We start from the raw sequence: 27,200 nt of genomic DNA, 5'->3' as shown, positions 1-27,200 counted from the left end.
TAGCAGCAGGTACCCTCGCCCCGGCACATAGGGGAGAGCATGGTGGCTGGCAGTGCCAACTGTGCACTGGGTAGCCGTGCCAACTCTGCCAGCCTTGCAGTGTCTGCTTGCCAGTGCCATCTGGGAAGAACAGCTCTGTGCGTATACAGTACCTCTCCTCAGCTCAGAGGACACAGACACACACACACACACACACACACACACACACACACACACACACATGGATGCGCACAAGAAAGCAAGGGCAGAAATGTGCTCCACATACATGCAGCATGAACACATATGCATGGCATGAACACACACAGAAAGGCACACACACACGCACGCACAGCCGGCCGCTGACAGCTCACCATCTGTGCGCTGCCTCTGACTTCTCCCTCTGCTTCGTTCTCTGCCCTTGTTTTTTGCTTTCATAAACTCTGGGTCCCTCTCCTCCCTTCCTTTCAGTCTCTCAGCATGTCTCATCTTATTGGATGACTTTCCAAGCCACAGATTCCTGCATTATGTCACCACCTGTGTATTGACACTTTACATGTATTTTTTATATTATGGAATACAAGATTACGATGCGTCATTACTTGACAGTTCTTTATCAGGTTAACTGGAATTGAACAGGACAGGCAGAGTCCACAGAGGCTCTCCTCTAAACATCCTTTCCTTCCTATCAGATGTACAGATGAGATGAGAGGTGATAAGAGGTGTCCTCAAGTGGTTTAGTCACATAGAAACACGTGTGTATGCAGTTAATAAAGGTTTGGGCATGCACACGTATAAAACCTGGAATACATCACACACGACCAATAGAAAACCAGAGGGAAAGATGAAAAACATGAAAAGGAGTGTATGTAAGGTTGAATATCCCTCCATCTTAGTCATATTACACTGTGTTTCTCTTCAGAGAAAAGTGAGTGAAGATGAGAACAAAATAGCGCAAAAGAGAGAGAGAAATAGAGTGAAAACAGAAAGTTGAGAGGAGAAAATAAAAAGCAGGAGGAGAAGAGAAGTGTGGAGGTAATATGAGTTCAGAACAATGGAATTCACATCAAAGAAAGGCTAAAACAGGTCACTGTCATTACCAGAGCTATGCCTTGGGTGAAGCTCTCTCTCATGTTTCTCATTTAAACCCTCTGAACCACTGTTTGGAAAAAAAGGCCAAGGAAAGACACAAGTACTACACGTATAGTCCATGTGCAGAGTATGTTCATATGTTAATATTTTGATCCCTACATCACAGTTTAACAGCTTGACTTTTGGAATAGCACCAAGCTATCACTTTTCTCCTCTACAACACAATATTGTTAATCACAAATCTCCCCTCTCTTCCTATTCTTCGCTCCATTTATTTCTTTCCCTCTCACTGGCCATCACTATGGCCAGTGAGAGGCCCCCCCCCCCCCCGTTACCCCCACCTCCCTCTGGCAACTGCATAACACCATCAGAAAGATCTACGATTGCACAATTTCCCACTCTTATTATTCTTGATCTTTCTCACCCTTCTTTCTCATTCAGTCGTCCACCTTCCCCTGCTGCTCCCTTCTTCCTACTCTGTCTTTACCACTTCTACCCATTTTCACCACTCATCCTCCACTATCTCTGTACGACTCTCCATCACTTTCTCCATCCAGCCCTCCCAAAAGCACCACATGCTCTGGCAGTGGCAGAAGAAGTAGCCTCATTACAAACAAGGAAAATCCATTTGGATCAGCCGTCTGCTGCTGCATTGGCCCCCCTCTGAACTCTCCTGAGAAGAAATGCCCCACATCTCTCCTCTTTCCAGCTCTCTTCTTCCGTTCTCTCCCTCTTGGATTTCCCTTTTTTCTAATTAATTATCTCTATTTCTCTGTCTCTTCTGTTTTTTGGAGCAACTTACTTCCTCGCCTTTGTACTGCCATTAGATTTGCTCTCTGTATTGATCAGGTTAGAGCTCAGAATTTATTTATCAAACTTATATTTTGATGTGAAAAATATATGCAAAATAATGTCATATTATAATGTAGAATAATTCTAAAAAAAAGATATATTGTTGATTTTCAACTGATAAATATGATATAGCACACTAATTAACACATCTAGCAGATACAGAGCAGCATTAGCATTTATTAAGAGTCATGTTTGTGTCCACCCAAGGAAAATATTTACTCTTTTTTAGCTCTTGCTCTCCACTATATCTTGAGGGAAATTTATGGCTATTTAGCAGCTAAATGGTCCGCTATGTTCACCAGCTAGCTGTTAACTTTGTCTGTCTGACATGTGGTGTTGTGGCTGATAGTGTCCAGTGTATTGCAGTTTTTTCACTGAAAACAGCTGCCTCTTGCAGCTGGAAACAACATTGATGAGAGCAGTGAGAGTGAACCAAAACAGTAAAGTTGCGGGCCATAAAACCAAAACAAGGTGCTGAAAGATGCTAAAAAGCTCCGTACTGCTGACGGGAAACTGCACAGTTGGTGATAATTCTCTGTAGGTTCATCACTCCAAGTGAGCATTTCATACATTGTTAAAATAAAAATAATGATCATAGCAGCTTTACTGTAATATTAGATTACCCCCCGGCCCTACACTAGTTTCATTTATATGACACAGATATCAGATGTTGCAACCATGCTAAAACAGGGAAGCAATGTCATACTAAAATCAGAATAGAATCCCACATGTATGGATGGATGCATCCAGTACCTACAGGATACATTTTTCATTTTTGTTCAGTGACCTCAAACTTATAGTGTAGGTCCATTCAGTTAAACTAATGGAATAGATCGATTCTCAGCAGTGGTTCTTGCAGTTCGAAAATGAATCACTGCACCACATCCTGTCATTTTTCTCTATTCTCTCTCTACTGTGTCCCCCTTTTTCTCTTCCCTCTCTCGCTCTGTCTTTTAAAAGCTCTTCGCTTCTTTTCACCCTTCATTCCTCTCTCTCCCTCTCTCCTTCTGCTCTGCTATCATCACAACATCTGATTAACATATGTCTGGGTTTTCACTCCCTGTCAGCCTGCAGGCATCTACACGCATGCACACCCACAGTCACACAATCTAATGCACCATGTCTCAGGTTCAGAAAGATAGAAGACACAAAAAAGACACAGATATTCCACTGATCCTCCTTTAAACTGCATTTACCTCCCTTTGTGTGTGTGTGTGTGTGTGTGTGTGTGTGTGTGTGTGCCCCCACAACAGTGGAGGATGAGAGACAAAACATCTTAACATTATTGCAAGCCAACAAGCCTCATGCTCCCTAGTGAGCTGCTTAAAATGCCAGTAATGGAGGAGAGAGAGAAAGGGATAAAGAAACAAAATAAGACAGAGAGATGAGATAGAGACGGATAAGAGTGAAATGTGTGTGTGCATGTGTGTGCGCCAGCAGACAACAGCAATAGCTCCACCAGCTCTCTTGAGACATGCGGCCCTAAACATTTCTCACATTCACGTACACGTAGTCTCTCTCTTTAAGCTCATACTGAGCAAACAGACATTGATACAATGGATTTAGTTCATTCAATAAACAGCAGTTGGGAGCTTAACTTCATATCCCACCTTCCAGTTATTGTAATCAGAGATCAGCTATTGATTATTTTCAACCCTGGTGCCAGGAAGGCCTGCCATGCTCACCACCAAATACGTGATCAGTCAGTATGCCTGAAAGGATTTATTGGCTTACAGCACCAATGAAATCATTCCATATGTGTGGAAGCACGGTGTTGCAGGATGCTGGAGCCTCTTTTCAAACCATTTGTTCTCACTCCTCTGTCCCAGATTGCCTGGAATCAGTCCCACTTCCACCATCTCATCCGCAACATAAACATGTAATAACAGCAACAGACGTAGACAACCAAACAAATACTTTAGTGAGAGGCTCCACCAAAACACATAATCTAACTGACAGCAACAAAAGCTTCCCAAAACTCAGCGGCTGAATAGTGATGATTGTTTGCATTGGTCTATGTTTTGTAATGCTGTAATCTCACCTGTTTGTTTATAATGGCATTCCCTGCAATTTGAACACTTTTGTTAAAAAGGGACAAATACATTTGAGGCACTCGCATTGCAAATATACTACTAATACAATTGTATAGGATATGAGTCGTGCTGTGTTAAATTACTCTCTCTGTGTGTCAGTGTGTCTGTGAATGAGCATCAAGGGCTTGCTTTATTCAAGTACTAAACAAGTCAACTTGTCAAGAAGCTGTGGCTTTAAGTAATCTTGCTGCATTCAGAATATAGATCTCCCTTCTCTCGTCTCCGCTCCTGCCTCCCCCCACCCCCCCTCACCCACCCTTCAGCTCCTCTTCTGGCTATTAAAGAGTCACTCTCAATATATGGGTTAATATATGTGCTTAAATTTAAAACAGGCAACTAAAACACTTTCTTCATATAGGCATGTTAACAAACTGAATAGTCATACAATGCTGATGAGGAGAAAACGTTTTACTAAGGGGATTTCAATGGAGCGCTGAGGCTGTTTTGTGTGAGACGGAGCCATCCTCTGTGTATCAGCCAATGTGTGTGTGTGTGTGTGTGTGTGTGTGTGTGTGTGTGTGTATGTTTGTGTGTAAGGGGGGTGGTGGGGTAACTGGCTTCAATGACAAATAAATGGGAGTGACTGTTTTGTGGAAGACTTGATAAACTCAATAGAGCTTTGGAGGGCCCACTCAATGATGAGTCAATGAGGTAGACTTGAATAGTGGGGGTGATGGAGTGAGACGCACACAAAATTCTCTCTCTCTCTCTCTCTCTCTCTCTCTCTCTCTCTCTCACACACACACACACACACCAGCCTCTGGCTGCTCGGCATGTGTAGGTTTAATGGCACAGAGTGATGTGTGTGTGAGAGAAAAGGAGAAGGGAAGCAAGAGAGGTAGCTATATGCAAAAAGAGCAGAGATGCAAAAGGATGTAAAAACAGGGTTGTGACAGTCCACCACATCAGCACACACCCAGACATGTCTGCCTCCTTCCCTCTTTTCCCTTTCCTGTCTTTTTTGCCCACTAACCCTTGCTTCTTTGCTGTCTAAAATTGATGTGTGGGTATCTTTGTGTGTGTGTGTGTGTGTGTGTGTGTGTGTGTGTGTGTGTGTGTGTGTGTGTGTACAGCCTACAGAATACACTGAACCCCACACAGTTTACACCCCAGTGGAGACCATTAGTGATTCTCGACCAGACACACAGGGAAGACATAGTCTGAGAGAGACACAGGAAAAGAGGCAAAAGTGTAGCAGAGAGAGGGAGAGGGGCGGGGAGGGATGGGGAGAAAGAATCAAGAGAAGAAGGATGAGAGAAAGAGAGTCAGTGACAGACTGGCAGACTGATATACAGACACACAGATGGGAAGATAAATAAACATATTCTGGCAGCGATACACAATACTGAGAGAAAAGGAAAGGGAACATCAGGGCAAACGTCAGTACTCGTCCTCTCTGGGACTTTCTCTCCCTTTCTCCTCGTTCCTAGTCAAAGAGAAGAGAAGAGAAAAGTGGTGAAGGTGGATAAAAGAGACATGAAGGAGGAGAGGAGGAAAGAAGGAGTCCAGTTTGTGTAGAAGTGCAATGGGCCACAACAGGTGCTCCACTGGGCTGCACTCAATTGCACTCTGCCTCCTGGTCACACATTGCCCGTGAGAGTATATATGCATATGCATGTGTGTGTGTGTGTGTGTGTGTGTGTGTGTGTGTGTGTGCGTGTGTGTGTGTGCATGTGTGTGTGTGTGTGTGTGTGTGTGTGTGTGTGTGTGTGTGTGTGTGTGTGCGCGCGTGCGTGCGTGTGTGCGTGCGTGCGTGCATGCACAAACACGATGGCTGCATGTGAACAACAACTCTAAAGGAAGGGCGGTTACTATGGGGTTGGCCTTTGAGTGTGTGTGAGTGTGAGTGTGAGTGTGTGTGTGTGTGTGTGTGTGTGCGTGTGTGTGTGTGTGTGTGTGTGTGTGGTGATGGAAAGGAGAAAAAAGGGGGAGCAGCAGAAAGAGAGCAAGTGAATGAAAGTGTAGTCGAAACGGTGCAATCAGCGGAGTAAAAAAGCGAGAGTGAGAATCCCTGTGTGTGCGGCAGGTCCCCAGCCATCTGGACACTTTCCTCCCTTCCTCCCTCCCCCCCTGCTCTCCTCCCCCTCCTTTTCCTCTCCTCTCCTCTGCCGACTGGTGTGCTATTCATGGCGGACCCATTTCACCTTTCAGTGTGTTACGCCCGCTCGCCACAATACATGCTAATGAGGTAGAACAAATTACTTTTTTGCTGTGGGTGCATGCATGTGTGCGGCCCTGTGTGCATGTGTGTGTGTGTGTGTGTGTGTGTGTGTGTGTGTGTGTGTGAGTGGGTGGATGGGTTGCTGAATTCTTCCAATTTCAGCTGCTCGCTACCAAACCGCTCACTTAACTGCTAGTTGTTAATGGTTATGCAGAAACCATTTTTGCTTCCTCACCTGAAGGCACAAAATAGCTGCAGATTACTGACACATGATCTGATGTCTTTGCGCACAGATGTTTGATTTCTAGAGCACTGAAAACCATAAACTCTCCAATATATCCAACAACCCTTTTTACACATAGTCTAAGGAACTGCAATTTCAATGCACTTCCCACTGTGCCTCAAGGATCTATAGCAAATAAACCATATGATCACATTGGGAAACTATCCCATTTCCTTTCAGCTTGGCCTCAACCAGCTCATATCCTATAAATCCTTACTCACGGCCTCCGTCCATTTATCCAGCACTGAGTGACTTGACCCAGTTCCGATCTGAACTGCTCTGCGATGATAAAGTGGAGAGGTGGCTGTCAGTGGAGACAGAGGAGAGGAGAGAGAGCACATTTCCATTTATCTGTAACACAGATGACACCAAATGAATGGAGCTCTTGATTTGTCGCAACAGTACATGAGACAGCGCAACTGACATCACCAAGAGAAGTGGCGACAGCGAGAGAAAAAAGAAATACAGGCAGGAAAGAAACGGGAGTGTCATGGTGTTGAAAGATTGAGGTGCGAGATAGGAGATGGAGAGAAGAGAGGAAAGCAGAAGGGAGACATTTGAGAAGAATAGATAGAGGTAGTTGAGCACAAAAAACAAGGGGAAAGAAAAATGTGTAGCGATACAGACAGAATGACATACAGTTTGTCAAAATCAACTCCCCTTCAAGTCTTTCTTGAGTAGGTGTTGCTCTTCTCCTCTCTCTGCATCACTGGGTGGCGCTAACGATACATCTGTACACCTGCCAACTCTCTCTCCATTCCCTCTCTTTCTTTCTTTCTCTCTCTTTCCATAGTGAATCACTGTGACAGCCTGGCTTGGCAGTCATAATTAACAGAGTGCACTAGCCTGTGTAGCAACACACCACGGAGAGCGAGTAGTCTCAAAGGGAGAAGCTCACAGGGCACAGAGTGGACGGAGCTCATATAGTTAGAGCTGCCACAAGGTACAATGGCTGTGGCTGTGAGTGTGTGATGACCGGCGTGTGTTCCTTCAAACCAGAGGACACAGAGGTTTAAAGCACACATGCATGCACTAAATTGTGTTTTCATCATATTGTCAACTCAATGACCAAGATAATGAGGGGTAAGTGTGACTTTTAGAGCTACTCATTTGAGTATCATTGTCTTCACTGAGGATGGGTATTGCTGCTTGGCTGCTGATTAAGTCAGTGTTGGGCTATAAGGTACCAAATGATCCTAAGAAAAATACTGCTGTCCATATTTGTTAGTGCAAATGAAAAGGGTCATTTTTAAAGACTTTAAAAAGTTGTTAAAAAGCATGATGGATGGCTCCCTGCACACCAGTGCCTTCATTTTTGCACAATAAAGTATTTTGACGGTGGCATTATCTAGTCAATATCACTTAAAATGTCTGTCTTGTATGTAAATACCTGCCTCTGAGTCTGTCACTATTTCCTGTCTCTCTCCTACTACATCCTGACCCAGAGGAAAGCCATTCATTTTTTGGGCTGCATTTTCTGCATGTAAAATACAGATTTGTCCTGTCCGGCTGTGGAACAAATTGTGTTATTAAGTTACTTTAACACCCAAGGCATCCAATTAAACTACCCAATTCTCCTTATCAAAGCCACAGTTCACCAAAAACGAGAGAAACAACTTACATGGATGTAACAGTTTTCCACAAAAAAAAACAGTTATGAGTGACTGGTGGAAACGGTGCCACAGTTCCTTTAACTAGTACAGCAACAGGAACCAGGCCATTCCTGGCTCCCCTCCCGGCCCCTGGGGCCTAGGGCCCAGCCCAACTCCCCACACAATGGGCCGGCAGAATGAGAGGAACCACCGGCCATCCAGAGATAGCCCCGCTGGTCAGGAACCAGAAGGAATCTGGGAGGGGGGAGAGGATAGGAGCCCAGAGGATGGGAACCCAGGGAGCAAGGGAGAGGAGAAGGGTGGGGATGGTTGGCTGGTCGGGGTCAGGATGTGTGTGATAGGGACAGTGTTTGCGTGTGTGTCTCCATGTGACAGATAAATGTCTTGTTCCCATGCAAAGACAAACTTGCACACACAGAAGCACACACACGCATTACACTCATTTAATGGTTCTTTCTCTCCGGAGCCAGGATGTTTTTGCTTGCTTTCAGGTACTTAAAGTTAGAACAGCAATTGTGGGATTGAAGGCGGATGGAGGACAGTTGATGGAGGAGGGAAGAGGGGTGGAGGGTGGTGGTGTGACCAATGGCTTAGGGCCTGACCCCACTGTCCTATCTGACTTCTTCAGACACTGCCAGGGGCATCAAACAGTGAGTCAAACCAGAGCAGCAGTGGTCTCTGAACTTACTGATGGCAGGTAGCCATCGAGACAAATATAAAAAGAAGTGAAAGAAGAAGAAGTGAATTATCTGAATGTGGCCCTGGTCCTCCTGACCAGACCCGATCCCTGCTCTACTTTGGGGGGTATTGGGGGTGAAACACACATATACGGTCCCCACTGTTTCCATGACAACTAGTGAAACATATATGCTCTCCAAACTGATATGCTCTCCAAACAAAACGCATGCACGCACACATATGCACAAGGACATGTACAAGGTGAGTGCTAAAGTGATCATTTTTTAGCACTTTCTAGGCTGCTGGTATTGCTGGAATAACAGAGAGAGAGAGAAAATAGACAGACAGACAGACAGACAGCAGAGAGGAAAGAGAGAAAAAGGCCAAGAAATCAGAAAGGTCAACTATAGAAGTATAGTTTTGCACAAAAACATTTTCCATCCCGTTTCTTACAGTATAGGAAGGGGCTGCTTTATTGCCAGGAATGATTACAGTGACCAATAACTCTATCAACATATGTGACTACGATTGACCTCTGAACCAGACAAAAAATCTGAACCAGAGTACCAGCTTCTCTCAGTAAACTATGTTCTTCTCTTCTCTTGCTTTTAACTAGACTGGCCATGTGTCTGGCTGGTAAAATAAAACACTGCTTCTTCCTCTGGCACCATCATCAAGTGCACCATTACGTCTGCTCTCAGACACCACAGAGAGAGAGAGAGACAGAGAAGAGACTGTACGACCTTCCCTAAATCAAAACCACTCAGCAGTATCACAATTGATGGTTTTCAGGGAATGGAGGGATATCAGAGTGTGTTTGTGGTTCTACATCCATCTGTGCTTACAAATGTGGATGTGGTAGAGGCATTACTAGTGCATTATGTAGAGATTTAAAATATTGTCACTTCTGTTGCTGCCATTTCACAGGGAAATTTACAAAATAACAAACGTTCCTTCTGTAAATTAACTATTTTAAGATCTGTGAATTTTTTTTAACACTCCAGATCTTGATTTAATAAGCCGGATGTAAATGAAAACAATGGCACATTTTTAAATGAGAAGAAGCAATACATTTTAAATTGCTCCCCTCATGGTGCACAGGCACAGTTGTTTTGTCTTTCCTCACATATTAAAAAACAACAACTGTAAGCCTTTCTATCCATTTTCATGAAATAAGTCAGCCTCACACTGGCAATCATCTGAAAAGCAAGAAGTTATTTTAGCTGCAGGCTGTGTCACATTTTACAAGCTTTCTTCCACATACCATAAATACAGCATTTTTCCCCAACCTCTTAATCCCCAGTTGCACTATAATTTTCTATTACAGTAGAGCAGCTATATATAGTGTATACTGTGGCTCGCATGTAGCTGTGGTTAAGACTGGCTGTGTGAACTCGTTGACATGGACTAGTTAAATATACGTTGACTTGATTTTGTAAGTTTTTTTTCCTCAAATGCTGAAATGCTTCCAGCGTAGAGGCAGTTTAGCATTAGTGGCTGTCTAAAAAGAGAGACAGAGAATCTCAAAAACACATTAGAGGTCTGAAAGCTGAAGCTTCTATCCAAGCGCAGCAATTTAGAAACTAATAAGTGTTGTTGAACATCTTATACGGGGTATTTCTCTTTCTCTCTGTCGGTATCTCCATCTCTCCCTCTGCCGCTCAACTCTGTGGCCTCTGGCATCAGTCTCCAGCGGTTTAGAGTCACTCACAAATGTGTCCCATTTGCTTTTCTCTCCGTTTCCCACTTTCTCTGTTTTCAGGGTCTCGTTCTCCAACTGGCACAGGCAAACAGGCTTACATCAGAGCCACAAACACACAGACCTCACTCCCACTGCTTAATAAGATGGGTTTTATTCCAAAACACAAAAATCCCATTTTGGATCGTTCCCACTGGTCTAACTGAGTGCTCCTACCTAAAGTCTGACAGCCTGTGCCAATAATACATTGAAGTGTTAATCAATAAGCATTATGTCAAATCAATAGCAGACCCCGACTATCTAATACTAAACTAATTTCTTGAACATTACTTGAAAGTCTTTATTCAATATTTCAAACAAAAGCTACATTTGCCATATAGATGAGTTTAGTTTTTGAACTTCAATATCTTATTTTGAAACAACTCATCTCTTTCTTCCTTCGTTTCAACTTGCTAGCCTACACCTATGTCACCACTCACCTCTCTCCCTCTACTTTCTGCTCCTCCCCCCCACCCCACCCACACACACACACACACACATACACACACATGCAAACACAGAGGACTCAAGACACAAGAGCAGCCGACACCAGGCTCAATCCTCATCTCAACACACAATTACCTGTAAAGACATGGCTTTTGGGTAACACTGTGGTTGAATCAGTACAAACCACTTAAATAATATTCAAAGATTTCAGGTTAATATATAACAGAGTTCTGTGAAAACAGAAAAATGTGTGTCAAGTGAGTTGCACTGAATTATTTAAACAACTGTGTTTTTTAGCTACAAGTGTAATCCCTTTTATATGCTAATCGTAAACAAACATGGGTTTTGAATAAAAACCACACACACGCTTGAACCAGTGTGTGTGTGTGTGTGTGTGTGTGTGTGTGTGTGTATCCTCCACCCTTGATCAGCTGGTGAATTGGTCTTGTTATTGTCCTATCAGGCATAAGCCCGGGGCAGTGCACGACTAATGCATTAGCGTCTTTGGCAGTTAGGGTCATCTGTTGTGTGTGGGTGCATGTTTTTTGAAATTGTGTGTTGTAGCCTTGGGCTGAAGTGGCAAAACCAAAGACTTGATATATCTAAATACAGAGCCAGCGTGTGTGCTACAGTTTAGGGATCGCCCGATACTGTTTTTTCAAGGCCAATACCGATACCGATTATTAGTAATTAATAAAACCCATAACTGATATTTGGAACCAATATGCATATACAGTGAAAATGAAAGTCTTTGAGTCAAAATTAAGATTTTGGAATGTTACAAACTCCAACAAAAAACTTTGTTTAAATGCTTTAAGCAATTATTTAATGAATTAGAAACATTCAACATACCGGTAATACACAGTAACAGATCAGTCCGATAGTGTTGTGGGCGTGACATTAAGTCAGACTCAGTGGTGAGTGAAACCGAAGCAGAGAGACAGACACAGAGCTGTAGCAGAGCCAAAGTGAAGCACTTTTTAATTATAACTTTTAGGCAAATAAAACACCGATACAGATAATCTGCAAACTGTCAAAAAACGGCACGATAATCGTCCAGGGCCGATAATCGGCCTATCCCTAGTAGTTTTTTGCTGCAAAAACAATAAAACCTAATTCTAACTTTTATTTTAGTTGCCTGACCTGAATTTTGTTGCATATGACCTTAACCAAAGATTAATGTTTAAGGAAACGTGTCACTTTGATGAGCTGGTAAGAAATGTGGTCTCAAAATGTATTTGCACTGCATTTTAGTCTTATTGTTCATTTCACAAAATTGTGAGACTTTGTTGTGTTACAGTAACAACACTGATTTAATAGAACATAATTGACAGTAACAATGAGCACAGCATGCTTTTGTTAAGCAGCTAAACGACAAAAAGCAGGACAAGTGGTATGTGGTGGAATGAGAGTGTGTGTGTGTGTGTGTGTGTGTGTGTGTGTGTGTGTGTGTGTTGTGTTCGTGCATAAAAGAAACAGAAGCAACAATTTGTACTTCAGAACATGTGTGTGTATACAGGTCTGTTATGACACTGTTCACCCTATCAAACACACTCCAGGAACATTGTACACCTTACATGGCACACTCAAAGCACGCTCTGCATGACTTCATTTTAGATTGACAACCCTGCCATATGGTGCTGAGCTGCATGTCTTTGTCTGCATATTCAACTACTTACTGTCTGTGAGCATGTGAGAGAGCGATCTGGTGAGTGTACACCTGTGTGTCTGTTTGTAGATGTGTGTGTGTGCATACAATGTGCAGTTCAGCTCTGTGTGTGAGACGGTTTAATTCGCAAACATAAAGTTGCAGCTGCGCCACAATACACAATCCTTGCACAGCTGTGAATTATTTGGACAATTTAATATTGCCAAAGAGGAAATAGCAAATTAAGATCTTAGTTGTGCTGTACTGCTAAAGTGTGCAGCAAAATGTTAGTGAGCATTCATTCCCAAATAAACATGTCTGCCTTCTGCGAGTGAATTGATGCATCTCTGATTCTATGCTCGTCACTACTAAATGGGTAGTAGAGGTGCAGACAGAACCCCAAGGGTCCCACTCAAATGCTTAAGGGGAAGGGGCTTTCCTCTCACTAAAACATCCTCAAACTAACAACTAAGCAATAATTTGTCCTCTCTCAGGGAGACATAAAAACCAGAACCCTAAACTCTTTGCAGTTATGGAAAAAGTGAAGAGAGAACAAAAAAAGCCAAAATACTTTATCTCCCCTCTAACTGAAAGTTATTACATTTTCTGAATGGTATGACTTTCTAATGGTTAGCATATGTGAGTATGTGTGCACAGAGAGAGAGCAGTAGTTGAGGCTAAGTTAATAGCACAAGCAGAGGGGGAACTGGGAACCCTTGGCTTATAAAGGATACTTGTTTCTCTGCCGCACCGAAAACCAGATGTTGATAAAGAGACATAGGGGGAGGAGAGAAGACAGATGGGCAAGAAATTACCGTCACTTGGGCCAAACATCTTGAAACATCTGCAAAAATTCGGACCTTACAAGGGGAGATGGATTTATGCTCTCTCCTGAGTTTTTATTGCTCCGTGAGAGCCCTGCTCCCTCCTCTGCTCCGCGCCTTCTCCCAGTGTTACCAGGACTAAAGAGTTTTACCGCAATCTGGAGCTGTTTAAATCCCGAGAAAATTTTGGATTCTTCCACAAATGGCTTTATCTTGTAGAGAAGACAAACATGTCTGAACACTGCAGGAGCCATAAAACTTCTGACAGTCCACTATCACACCGACTAACTCGATATGAAACACCATAAATGTCAAGGTACATTGCAACACAACACACAACACACTGCACATGTGGGGCCAAAACATAATTAATATCTTATTTCTAAAAGTGGAGTTTGGTTACCAAGGAGACACATCATCTATGCTACTATGAAACGCGCAGCTGAGGATGACATGTCCATATGGTGAGATTACGACAGAGGGGAAGAACAGATGCTTTGATGAAATGGCTGTCAATCGCAAATCCATAAGAGCAGCTGGGTCAGAAGACCCTAAATATACAGAGGAAGGCAGACGTATAGATGTGTTTGATAGATAGATAGATAGATAGATAGATAGATAGATAGATGGATAGATGGATAGATGGATAGATGGATAGATGGATAGATGGACAGATGGACAGATGGATAGATGGATAGATGGATAGATGGATAGATGGATAGATAGATAGATAGATAGATAGATAGATGGATAAATGGATGGATGGATGGATGGATAGATAGATAGATCGATAGATCGATAGATCGCTAGATAGATAGATTTTATACAACAGTCTTTCTCCAATTCCAAGGGTTCTAAGGCGCGCTTGCGCACACACACACACACACACACACACACACACACACACACACACACACACACACATACGGAGAGGCAGCTCTTGAGATCTCTATCTATTCATCGATACACAGCTACAGCCTCACATCTAATCCTCACAACTCCCCCTTTCTTCACTTAACCACCATTTTCAGCCAGAAAACCAGGATTTTTTATCCTCTTGGAGAAAAAAAAAAGCCCAGTGAGTGTGATTATTCTAAGCACATTTTTCTTTTTTTGAAGGTGGAAATGCCATCAAATATCATTTTTGTTGAGATAAAATGGACTGTAATTTTGCCCCCGCAAGACTATATCGACTGTGAGTATACAACCACTTAGTGGGGTGGCCAGCAACGATTCATTGAAGGTTGGATGTGGTGGAGCATGGGGGAGGGAATACTGGGGACAGGATGCACTAGAAGTTAAACAAAATGGGGCTTTTACTTGGCCCCATTTGGGAAAATAGACCAGCTTCTTCCATTTCTTTATGTAACCCCCACTGTCTCCTCTGCCACTCACCCTCTTTCTCTTTGAACCAATTTCTAAAATGGCCCTTCCTCGAAATAATTGACATTCTGCGTTTATCATTTGAGGCACCTGCTGTCGGTTTGACAACAAGACAATCGGACAGAGCGAGCGGCCGGCGTCCCATTGTCCCATCTCCCTGTTTGTCTGTGACACTAACTGACAACAGCTGGAAGCCCTCTCTTCCTACTATACCCATCATGCAAGTCAAATTCAACCACAAAAGAAAAGGGCCTCATTATTTGGCAGCAGTGGTGTGATTTTAACCAGCAAAGAGAGGAAACAATGATTTAGTTGTGTCTGCTGATGGTAGATAAAAGCCTTGGAGCAACTGGAAGTCCTAAATCAACAGTGGATCCGTCTGCTCTGCAGTTGTCGACTGTATTTTATTATGATTATTAAAGAAACACATCTTAAACGCAGATGTCTATTGGTTGTTTGCACCAACTCAAAACACACACACCCATGTACTGCCACACATATGGGTGTAGACATTCACAATATGTGAGCAGACGCTCCTAACAGACACATACTTGAACACACACCCTACATCACCATCTCTCCTTCTTGTCTTCTTCTTCTCTCTCTAGCTGTAATTGACTGAACACGTCAATACTCTGAGGGAAAAAAGACAGAGGGTCCACTGTCTGCATCTATTGATCTGAGCTTCTCTCTTTCTTTCTCTCCCTGTCTGCTGATCTTTAATTACACTTCTTTTTACCAGGCTAGCCGGGCCTCCACTCCAGTGGCTGCCCTTTTCATAAAGTGTACCATCCAAATCCATACATCAAAATTAATGAGAGAACCAAGCTGTAAATCAAATATGAGGGGTATCCAAGCTGATAAGCAGGGATAGGGTTCCTAAATTATATTGTTAAAAAAAAAACAGTGATACTAGGGTAAAAAAACAAAACAATTATTTTCACATGTTCATGCAGGTCAACGTTAACAATGTAGAATTTTTATGGAGGAAGCAACCTCGGTATATGTGATTAAAAGCGCTAAAGCGTGACGGGGCTGAGGTGAGGTTTCTCCCCTCCCTCACACACTCTCCCTCTTTCTCCTATTCCTCTTTCTTTGTCTCTTTCTTTCTCAATTTGTCAGATTTTCTGCCTGCCTGCCTGTTTGTTTTAAGAGCTGTCTGCCCCTACCCCTCCACCTCTCTTTCTCACACGCACACATACACACACACAGGGACAAAAACGACTTTTATGGTCAGGTTTTATGGACTGGCAGCAAAGCAAGCCGGTCCATTCTTCAACAATTGTCCTCTCGTGAACTAGGGGAGAAAAAAGGCTCCTAATCGCACGGTTTCACAGCTCAAACTCGCCATCAATCAAACCTGCCTGTCCTCAGCATTTGTGTGCACACACTCCCACCTTCCAACATCTTAAAACTCTCCTGAATCACAAAACAAAAGCTATTAGAGATGGCAGCGTGGTAATCTCTTACCACATGTGCCCACACATGTTGTACACGCTTTTCTTTTTCATGAAAACCTTCACAAAAGACATGCAGAAACACATATAAACACACACACACACTTCCACTTCTGAATTATTTCCCCTTCAACTGACTACATTTTCAATGCAAATTGGGTGACAGGTGAATATTGAAGAGGTGAGCGTTAACGGGTAACATCTTCACTCAGCCACATTATCGACGCTCCGCATCACTAAGAAGTGCCTATTCAATATCGTTACCTTTGGCAGAGTGCAGGGAGAAACACACTTTTGTGTGTCCCTTTGTATTCATTAGACACACTTTATAGACACCTGCATGTGCACTTAAGCTCACACAAACAGTCACAGACACACATCCAGCGGCTTATCTTTGGGAATAAGAAAAGCGGCTTGTCAGGATGGCACATTGTGTGTGTGTGTGTGTGTGTGTGTGTGTGTGTGTGTGTGTGTGTGTGTGTGTGTGTGAGGGGAAGGCAATGTGCATTAGGGCGATTACAATATCAGCCGACTCCAGATGGAGGCAGGAAAATAAACAGTGGGAGAGAGAGAGAGAGAGAGCGCGCGTTGAGACATCATGAGAGGAAGCCTAAAAGAGAGATTCTGTGTGTGTGTGTGTGTGTGTGTGTGTGTGTGTGTGTGTGTGTGTGTGTGCATGCGTGCGTGCCCGCGTGTGTGGCAGTCTGCCTGTGTGTGATACAGTTTGAGAAAGTGAAGTTAATTAGCAACTCAATCCCAGTCTATATAGAAAGGACTGAGAGAGCAGTGTGTGTGTGTGTGTGTGTGTGTGTGTGTGTGTGTTTGTATTGTCCTGCACATGTCTATCAGTGTGTTTTAGTCCAATAACCCTGAGCTGTAATGTAGATACAGTTAGCCAGTGAAAAACTACATTTCCAATCTGTCTGTTGTTAACAATACTGCTAGTACAGCTGTCTCTATGTTACTGTTTTTACAACAGTTAAGAAAAGGAAAAAGTTGATTTGGTCATATACAGGAACCGATCTATTATAAATATGATTTCCCATTTGTTTCCTAAATCCTCCTACGAAGAATTAACTGCGTCCATGAAACTTCATGATTGTCAAGACTCTGTTCTATTGGCCTCTTCTTCACTTGCTCTATAAGTCTCATGTTATCTGGAGTAAACACATGAACAAGGCCAATAAAATCAGTTTGTAGTGCTCACTGTTGACTTTGACATTAAATAAGCCCTGTAAAGGCCAACTCACGACTACAATAAAACAAAGACCTCTTGCTTTTGTGAGTGTCGAAGAGCCAACACACACACACACACACACACACACACACACACACACACACACACACAAATCCATACACAGAACCACACACATACATGTGAGTCCTTTTATAACGCTGCTGCTCTTTCATGGGTGATGAAATTCAATAAGCAGTGAAGAGAACTGCCCTCTCGCTGATAACCATCAATGGGCTTATCGATCTACAAGGGGATGTGTGTGTATGTAGGTGCATGCACACACACACTCTCACCCCGACCCCATCTATATTTCACCCTGAGACTTGGTGAAAGAGAGAGATGGCTCTGAATAATCAGAACAGATCTATACATCTTGAAGGAGTGCACGCAACAGTGGTTTCAGTATCTAATTCTACTGCTGACATTTGCCCCCTGACTGCATGGCCTCAAATGCAACCTGTGCCTATTTCGTGTGCTCCGTCATCTCTATCTTTATACACTATTCATGCAATTACAGATGAATATTGTAAGTTTTTCTTGTTTTTCCTTGAGTGAGATAGCAACAAACCTTCCAGATTAAACTCCAGGACATTGCAGTTACGTGAAAATGTATATTAGCCAACTGAAGCACCAGGAAAGCTCACTTATTCCAAGTACTGAATTATACAACAAACAAAACTGTCCAACTCTTGATAACATCCAGCATTTATAACATGTAGTGTAGTCAGCCCATAAATGACACAACTTGTGTTTGCATGCTAAACCAACTTGCCAAACAAAAGATGTGTCTAGCTGATCATTTTGTGCCTTAAGCACCCTCAAATTATGGTGGGAGAATATTTGCATCAACGTGTAGCTGTGAGAAAGTAGGCTTATAGCTAATACAGAAATACACAAGGGGGGCTTCATGATGTAGCCGGCATATTAACTCTGTTGAGTCATCCACACTTATTCACCGTATAGCAAACCTGGACCGCATCCAAACGTGTGTCATGCTTAAAAGACTTGGAGCCTCAATATGACGCTGTGCTAAAGGGGAAACCTTTTTTCCCCTCTAAAATAATAGTAATTTATTGTTTGAGGCTGTGATCTATAAGCTGTTTGAGTGCAACACATTAGAAAGGCTATTAGCTGTGTTTAAAATCAAAAAGCACAAAAGGAAAAAAATCATCAATGAAAGCAAATAATCAAGCCATAGTGATGTGTGTCTGTACACATTCTGTAACTGTGCAGTTGACAATCTTTTTCAACCCGTCAACCAGGAGTATATAAGTGTTTGTGTATGTGTGAAGGCGAGAATAAAATGGCTGCCATCATTTTTGCAAGGCCACGTCTGTGTCTGTGAGCAGCGGTCTGATGCATTTGACCCTATAGCCTGAGAGCAGGGAGGGAGGGAGGGAGGGAGGGAGAACAGGTGTGAGGCAGGCTGGTGGCTGGGCAGATGGCCCCTGGAAGTGCTAGCTGATGCTGCAGAGCCTGGACCACAGAGAGTTAGCAGCTAAGGTTAATACAACCCTGTTTATACAGTGTGCACGGACGTGCGCGTGAATGCAGCAGTGCACAAACACACATGTGCAACCACAGGCACACACAAACAGTTATAACCTGCAAACAGCACTTATCATTTACTCTCCCCTCATCACCAGCTTTGTTTACCTTTCATTTACACTCTCTCTCTCTCTCTCTCTCTCTCTCTCTCTCTCTCTCTCTCTCTCTCTCTCTCTCTCTCTCTCTCTCTCTCTCTCTCTCTCTCTCGCTCTGTAAAAACACACACTCCAGGTAATGGTCTTTTCAGTCAAGTCACTACTTTAATGGAAGTCTCAAAACAACAACAGATGACAAAATAAATGACCGCCAGAACAACCAATTAAAAAAGGCCACTTTTACTGATAATACTGATAATAAAAAAAAAACCTTGATAATAGGCCCACTGAATCTCAATTTGGATCACTTAAATTAACCATATATAGGCTACATAAGCACCATGACAGCCCAATAGAAATATAGTGTCTTGGATTCACAGAAGACATTAGAAGATTTTCTAATTATAAAATACTGTGTTTTCTTGTTGATTTACATCATACATACAGCTCATATAAATGCAAAATTCTCATAAACAATTCTCCTTTGCATCTATATTTAACTCCGCAAAGATCTTTAGTGGGTCACGCCAAGAGGAGTTAACAATCACCCTCTTGGATGCCTACAAAGCTTTGCATGTGGCTATTCGCCATGCGTAAAAAATATCCAAAGCCCTGTGGGTTTCCAGGAGATATTTTCCTCCCTCTCTAATCCGAGCCGTGAGAACTGTCGGGCATCGACAGCAGGTTGAGCCCCAGCAGCCTCCCTCCCTAACCCGCATGCTCTTTTCCCAGTCGGGGGAACAGATTCTCACTGGAGTAAAATATAGCTTGAACCCTTTAATTTCAACCCTACGCCACTCCATTAAAAAAGAAATCTGTTTTTTTTTTTTTTTTTGTTTTTTTGCGCTGTTCGGTTATGTGATGATGACAAAGTCGCATCGGTTAGAGATGAAAACTTTACATGGATTCGAGGAGATGCGTTTGACAGTTGGAACAAAAGCTCCGGAGCATGTTTTCAAATGCATATGTACTCTAAAATGCAAAGCCTCTCTCTAAAAGAGAGTGGAGGGAGAGGAGGAGAGAGGCTCGGTGGCTCTGCACTAAACATAGAGGGATGGCAAAGTCGCTGCATCCAAACAATCCTTCCAACACAAACATCAACAATCACAATCTCGTGGAACAGAATGAATCATTACAATGTGTTTCTTTTAGAAACTACAGAACCTTTGTCATCAAATTCAGGAATAGCCTACTCTATTCATTCAGTGAGAAGGGGATTAGAACCAGTGAATTAATCTTGTGTTGTTTATATTTTATTTTAAAACCTACATTTTCTCAGCACAGGCAAAGTATTGTCTATCCCGTGCTGAGGAGTGGAGACACATGTACGCCCCGATATGAAACACACGCTAATAAGTCTGGGTGTCCATGCTTTCATCAGCGGATGTGAAGGCTACTTCACTTCTAGAAAGGGGTCTTGACAGTTCGAAAGGGGAATCACTAAACTTAATCCGTGAATTTAAGTTGCCTGTTGCCCGATAACAACTCTGCATCCTGGGTTCAAACTCATGAATTCATATCTGCTCTTATGGAGAGAGGGACAGCTGCGAGTTGGTGTCACTATTTAAACAAAATGAACCAGTAGTAATTCATGGAAAGCTAGCCCAATTGTTCTTCCGATAACACAATAATGAACCAAATCCTCAAGACACAATACTGGTTTTAGTGGAATATTTCTTAATTGTGAGCAATTGGGCGTCAGTTTAGTGCTGTTAGGATTTAGCCTATAGACGATATTCAACTTCAGTTCATCCAAACAAAAATCAATTTTCACTGCTCAGCCTATTTATCCCATTAGAAGGAAATGCGTTTGTAACTATAGCCTAACATACACTATTGCGCGCAGCACAGGCGCGCATTATTGTTCCTAGATTAAATTACCTAGATTTGTCACCGCAGTTCATCACAGACACTGAAAATGAAAATAAATAAAAAAGAATGTAGTTGCTGGCTATATAGGCCTACATGTGGTGTTTTTATACAAATCGCCCCACATTTTGTCATTGTGGCGCCCCGTAGCCTCTGCTTACTTTACATTAAAACAAATGAAGCAAAATCATAAATATCAAAATCTGTGGCTATTTCATGTTTTTTTCTATGGCGCACATATGTCAGGCATATGTCTATATGAGGGCACAAAACACTCAGCCAAGGCGTAATTAAAAAAATATATAATCACTACAGCAAAGACAGAGGTCACTTACACTGAAAAGAGGCAGAAATTCCCACCATGCGGTACGTTGATGTGAGAGGGCTAAATAATTTCCAGTCCTTTTGACTCCGCGCAGGTCCCCTCGATGATCCGCTTGTATCGGTTAGACGAAAGCTACAGAGTCCAGCCAGCTCTCAGGGGCTCTGGCGGTATACTTCCAGCAGCTCAGAAATGGGGTTCAAACTCCGACAAAAGAAGAAAGGCAGCTCAAGGCTTTGCAATAAGTGATCAGTCACTAGGGATATTCGGGATGGGAGAAGCCGGGAGTCTTGTAAAAGCGCAGAGGCAGAGAAAGAGGAGAGATGAGACAGAGGTGGAGAGGGAGGATGCAGTAGTGCGCAGGGCACCCGTCTGATTTTCTATCCGTCTTTTGCACTTTCCTCCGAAATCCTTTAAACCTCGAGTCGGTCTAGATTGTAGAAATCGGTTTTGAAATATGAGGAAAAAAACATGTACACACCCTCGGTCAAGGGGCTCCTTGTTTTCTGCGTCTCCGTTGGCGTGGGGAAGAGGAGTAGCGGCACTCTGCCTCCAGTCGGCGGTGCGCAGCAGAGCCAGGTGGCGGTGGGCGGGACTGGAGCGCTGCTGAGGAGGAGGAGGCGGCGACTGGGCAGCAGCCAGCATCTGTGTGTCCTAAAACAGGTTGGAAAAAGCGGAGTCAGGTCAAGTCGAAGTGTTTTTTACTGTACCAGCGGCTCCCGAAGCTTCTTCACGTCAAGGGCTCCCAGGGAGATCACCCCTAAGGTTTTTGACCCAAGGGCGCAGGAAATGTGTGTCATCACATATTAGTCAAGAATTAAAGGATAGGTTCACATTTTTTTCAAGTCTGTTTTAAAACAATACTTGCATGCCCATAGGTATCCTACATTAAAGGAACACCCCGACGTATTGGGACTTTAGCTTATTCACCGTATCCCCCAGAGTTAGATAAGTCCATACATACCCTTCTCATCTCCCTGCGTGTCTTAACTCTGTCTGACTCTGTTGTTTTACACTTGATAATGTAAACTGCAACAGAAAAGAATGAAAACATCTGATCTGTGCGGAGCGGTGAGAAGACAGTCACCTTTCTTTAAATTAATACATGAAACAAACAGAAATATAATGCTATGTGCTCATATCTCTTATCTCCATGTGCGCAACTGTTAATATTCAAATAACAGGAATGGATGGAAACATGCATTACTTCGCATTATCTTTTGCTGATTTTCTGGAAATTTAAATTGGGGATGGAAACTTGGCTACGGTTAGGGAATTCTGTATAAAAAAAGACTGCAACTTTGGAAGAGAGCCACTTAATTTGTCTAACTCTGACAGATTAAGCCTCATATTAAATTCAGATAAACAAATGCATTTTTGCACAGAATAAGGGTGATAGATTATCTCTATGAAGTTGTATTTGCGCCTCATTCCTGAGCACACAATGGGACATTCTAGCACAGAAATGTTATATCTGCCCTCAATCACTTACATTTAAATTACTTTATAAGGGTTCTCTTTCTTGCCAGTATGGACAGGAGCAACAAATATAGCGACCAATAACTCTTTCAATGCACATGTGGGCATTGTTTTAAGACAGACGTGAAAACATGTGAAGCTATCCTTTAAATTTTGTATTTGTTTTTTAGTTTAGCTTGGGACCCTATGGAGTGTCCTTAGGGATCCTTAGTGATCCTTGGACCCTGCCTTGAGAACCACTTGCAGCAGCGGAGTGTCATGGACATGACCCAGCCAACTGAGTGCATTGAGGAGCTGGTTGGCTGCACACACACACACACACACACACACACACACACACACACACACTCACTCACTCACTCACTCACTCACTCACTCACTCACTCACTCACTCACTCACTCACTCTCACAAACACACACACACACACACACACACACACACACACACACACACACACACACACACACACACACACACAGTATCTCTATCTTTCCCTCAGCTGAAAAAGGCACAGGCAGGCTGGCCTGCAGTAACCTAAGGCAAACACTTTCCCCGGACCATCTGGAAGTCATCTTGCCCACAGAGCCAGTGAAAGCACAGAGCAGAAGCTACGTTTACAACTCGGTGATAACAACCGGTCCACTTGAACTGGATGGTTGAACAAGTCATGCACCAAAGCCTGTTCATACAATAACATCTCATAAATTAAAAGATTGTACTGTATTTTATTCTGCAATGCTCACACACTTGTAGGCCTTTTGGCTAAAACAAATCAATATGGTAGTGTTGGCAACAATGACTAAACTTTACTTGTAATTGCAAGACATGTCCTTTATGAATTGTCAGAACTCTTGTCTGATGTCAGATTACTACTGCTAGTTAAATGGGCTGTAATTTCCAGGCAATACAAAGGCTCCACCTGAAAAACAACAACTAATACTTGTTTTTACTAACACAATCATTTTTACTGTAATATATTTCATCCAGCTTTTGGATCATCATCACAAGAAAAGTAACGTCTTCCACTTTTGTCTGTCTCATACTGTATGTAATCAACGTGGAGCACATTGTTCCCTCAACGCAATCTCTGTGGGGAAAAGATGATGCCATTAATGGCAATTGTTTGCAAGAGTGCCATTGTGCATTTCTCTATTTCACTTCATCTTTCGCTCTCTCTCTCTCCCTCTCATCTCTCCCTTGTCTCACTGCTTTAGCGGTGGAATGCGTTGTGTTCTCAAAGGGAATATGGATAGATACAGTCTCTGGCATTCTCACGAGCCCAGAGCAAGGACTCTGTGCTCTACTTCCATTTTCCAGTCTGGGTCCCTTTGTCTATCTCTGACAAAGGCAGTGGACTACACAGGATGTGTGAATAGATATAGGGGGAGAAGGTAAGGGAAGTAAAGGAAAGGGAGGGAGGGAATATTGAACGATCAGAAGAGAGGAAAAGAAAATGAGACGTGGTTCATAATGAAACAAATGAAGGAGGGAAGATTGTGGTGAATGCATGTCTGTGAAAAGAAGTGGCCTCTGAATCAGACACGAGAAAGGTGCACAGGTAATGTGCCCACTCAAACTCAGCAACCAAACGTGGTAAGAAAAAAACAGCAGGGATGTGAGGATGCCGTCACTCCTCGCCTATTTGTGTCCTCTGGTTTGTTCCCGGAGAGCAAGTTCTCTCATGGCAATCACAGCAAAACATCTTGACGGCCGGAGGCACAAGGATAGGCGTTGAGGAAACCTGCAAGGGGAAAAGAGAATAGGGCAATGATCTGTGCGTGTTTGTGTGTGTCCTGTGATAACGGTGCGTGAGATCAGGAAACACACAGTGCCTGTTTTTGCTGCAGGGGTTCCTGGAAGTCAGCCGCCCAGTGTGATCGGCGACACACACACACACACACACACACACACACACACACACACACACACACACACACACACACACACACACACACACACACACACACACACACACACACACACACACACACACACACACACACACACAGGATACCTCGCCTCTGAAAGGGAAAAACATGCTGCGTCTGATACATGTGGACACAGACAAGCAGACTTCCTGCATTTTCCCACCTACTGGGCGGCCACCTGTAACAGTCACACACATGTACACACACACACACACACACACGCGCACACACACACACCCACCCACACACACACACACACACCCACACACACATTCATGGAGACAACAAAGCCAGAATAAGACAAATATAAGTTGGGTGTTGACAGTAAACAAGTGCCATTTGACCCCCCGTAATTATTCTGCCATTGGGTCAACATAGCCTGAGGCCAAGCAGCCTACCATCAACATCATCAACACCACTGGTTACAAAAGCAACATAAGCAGAGAGATAACAAAAGTAAAGTAGCTTACTTAGTGAAAGACATCAACAGTTGAGTTGAAGCCAGAAAGGTACGCATAAAAATAACAATGCTTCTGTTCTTCACAATCAAATCAATTTTAGATTGTTGACGCTTTGGAGGTTTGTTCGTCACAATCTGATTCTACTTACACGTTTTCTATCTGCTCACTTTCTATATACTATCTCTCCCGTCAGTTCAGATTCAGCCACTTCCTCCTGCCCTGCAATAACCCCTGTGTATCCCCCATCACTTGACCTACACTGCCCACCTGTTCCCACATCCCCATTAAGCCCAATCTATGGTCCTGCGTTACGACGCCATGGGTACATACGTAGGTACGTGAAGATACCGACCCTGCGCCGGACACTATGGCGTAGCCTGACATGCACGTCTCAAAAAATGTAACTACACATCGCAGCGATGCAGAACACAACAACTGTGATTGGTTCATTTGTGCGTGGCTTGGTAGCGTCGCATTTCCCCCTACTCATTTCCGGGTTCTCCTTCTCCATAAACAACATGAAATCAAGGAGAGGGTTGACTGGTCCTACTACTACTTTCCGACCGTGGTCAGAAAGCACAGGGGAGACACTTTGTTTTTCCCACTATGAGTCCCTACTCGATCCGAAGCTAATCCCTGTTACTCTCTCACTCGCTCTACCATACACTCCCCAGTATACACACATGCTGGCCCTATTGTCTTAAAGAGATACGCTAGAACGACACAGTTACCAGCACACAGGTATAAACCAAAGAACACTTACGTAGGCTATGGCGAAAGCTCTGCATAGAGCCCCCGCTCTTGCAGTATATATCTCATATGCTTTCAACTTAGCATTTCAGCCATCTTCTGTGCCTGCATGAACACCTGCCTGCTATCTAGACTTCAGTCCCTGCCTGATCCCCAACTGGATCTCCCCAAGTTTGATTTACCTTAGTTGCCTGTCTAGTATTGACTTTGCTTGTTTCTGACCATGAGTAACACTGAACTTTTAACTTAACCTGCCTTTTTCTTTTAGTCGTGCTTTTGGGTTCAACCCTGGTAATACTGAGCCGTTTCAATTCTACTTTTGGGTCATCAGTGTGTAGATGTACTTTAATGATCTCTTATGATATCTGTAGCGTTTTAGTCTTCAAAATGGGCAGTGATGTCTTTGTGTATATATTTATGTATTACAGGAACAACGGGAGCAATGTTAAACCATCCAACTGTATATAAAATAGTTTAAATAAGACCCATTTTGACCAACTGCAACAATAAAAATGCTACGTACATATTAATGCACCAGTAATAATAATCCAGTGATATAATCTAGAATAATTAAACACTCCCAGGGGCCATTTTGTTTTCAGTACTTATACTTTTGTTACTTAAGTACATTTTTTGCATCGTCTAATACTGCCATTCTTGTTTGGCAATTGGGTTGCAGATAAACCACATACAGTACATTACATTACATTACATGTCATTTAGCTGACACATTTATCCATAGCTACTTCCAATTAAGTGCTTTCAACCCTGAAGGTGCAAACTCCAGACAACAAGTAGTAAGTGCAAGTAAATTAGCTTTAAATAAGCAAAACTACAAAGAGCCATATGAAAGTGCAGCTTCAAGAAATATATATATATAACAAACACAGTCAATTTAACCTTAAGGCAGCAGATCCAATGACAGAGTGGGCAGAGAAGCCTAATAAAGTAAGTACTTATCTTAATATCTAGCTGTCTAGTAGTAAGTCTCCTCAGAAGTCAAATGCACTATAGAAGAAGTTAAATGCACTATACCTTACAACAAATGTACTACAGTCCAGTTCCCTATGATTACTGTGCATTGATTCAAGGAATTGAATAGAGGATTGATTAGAATGTGCACACACAATAAAGAGTGAGGGATGTTGTGTTAACTGGCTCAAATTTAAAATTTGAGGAAATATTTAGGGGTATTTGGTTTAACTTGAAGTATTTCTGCCACAAGGCATGACTTGACCAAAACACATGCCAAAACTTAAATGAAT

General features: G+C 42.9%; 1 protein-coding gene across 5 annotated transcripts in view; it reads right to left on the bottom strand.

Moving 5' to 3' along the window:
• The window catches only part of runx1t1 (RUNX1 partner transcriptional co-repressor 1), a 58,974-nt gene extending 37,011 nt beyond the window's left edge, over positions 1-21,963 (bottom strand). For 4 of the 5 annotated variants that reach the window (XM_031323145.2, XM_031323147.2, XM_031323146.2 and 1 more), the window contains exon 1: positions 21,330-21,875. In XM_031323145.2, the coding sequence (XP_031179005.1) occupies positions 21,330-21,357 (28 nt within the window). In that variant the 5' untranslated portion in view covers positions 21,358-21,875. Of the gene's footprint in view, positions 1-21,329 lie in introns of all 5 variants that reach the window. The other variant, XM_031323149.2, reaches the window with a different exon arrangement.
• Positions 21,964-27,200: the final 5,237 nt, after the last annotated feature.

This window comes from Sander lucioperca, chromosome 16 (assembly GCF_008315115.2).
Source record: "Sander lucioperca isolate FBNREF2018 chromosome 16, SLUC_FBN_1.2, whole genome shotgun sequence".
Lineage (NCBI taxonomy): Eukaryota > Metazoa > Chordata > Actinopteri > Perciformes > Percidae > Sander > Sander lucioperca.
The sequence above is the reverse complement of the archived record's forward strand: the minus strand, read 5'-3'. Positions and strand labels throughout refer to the sequence as shown.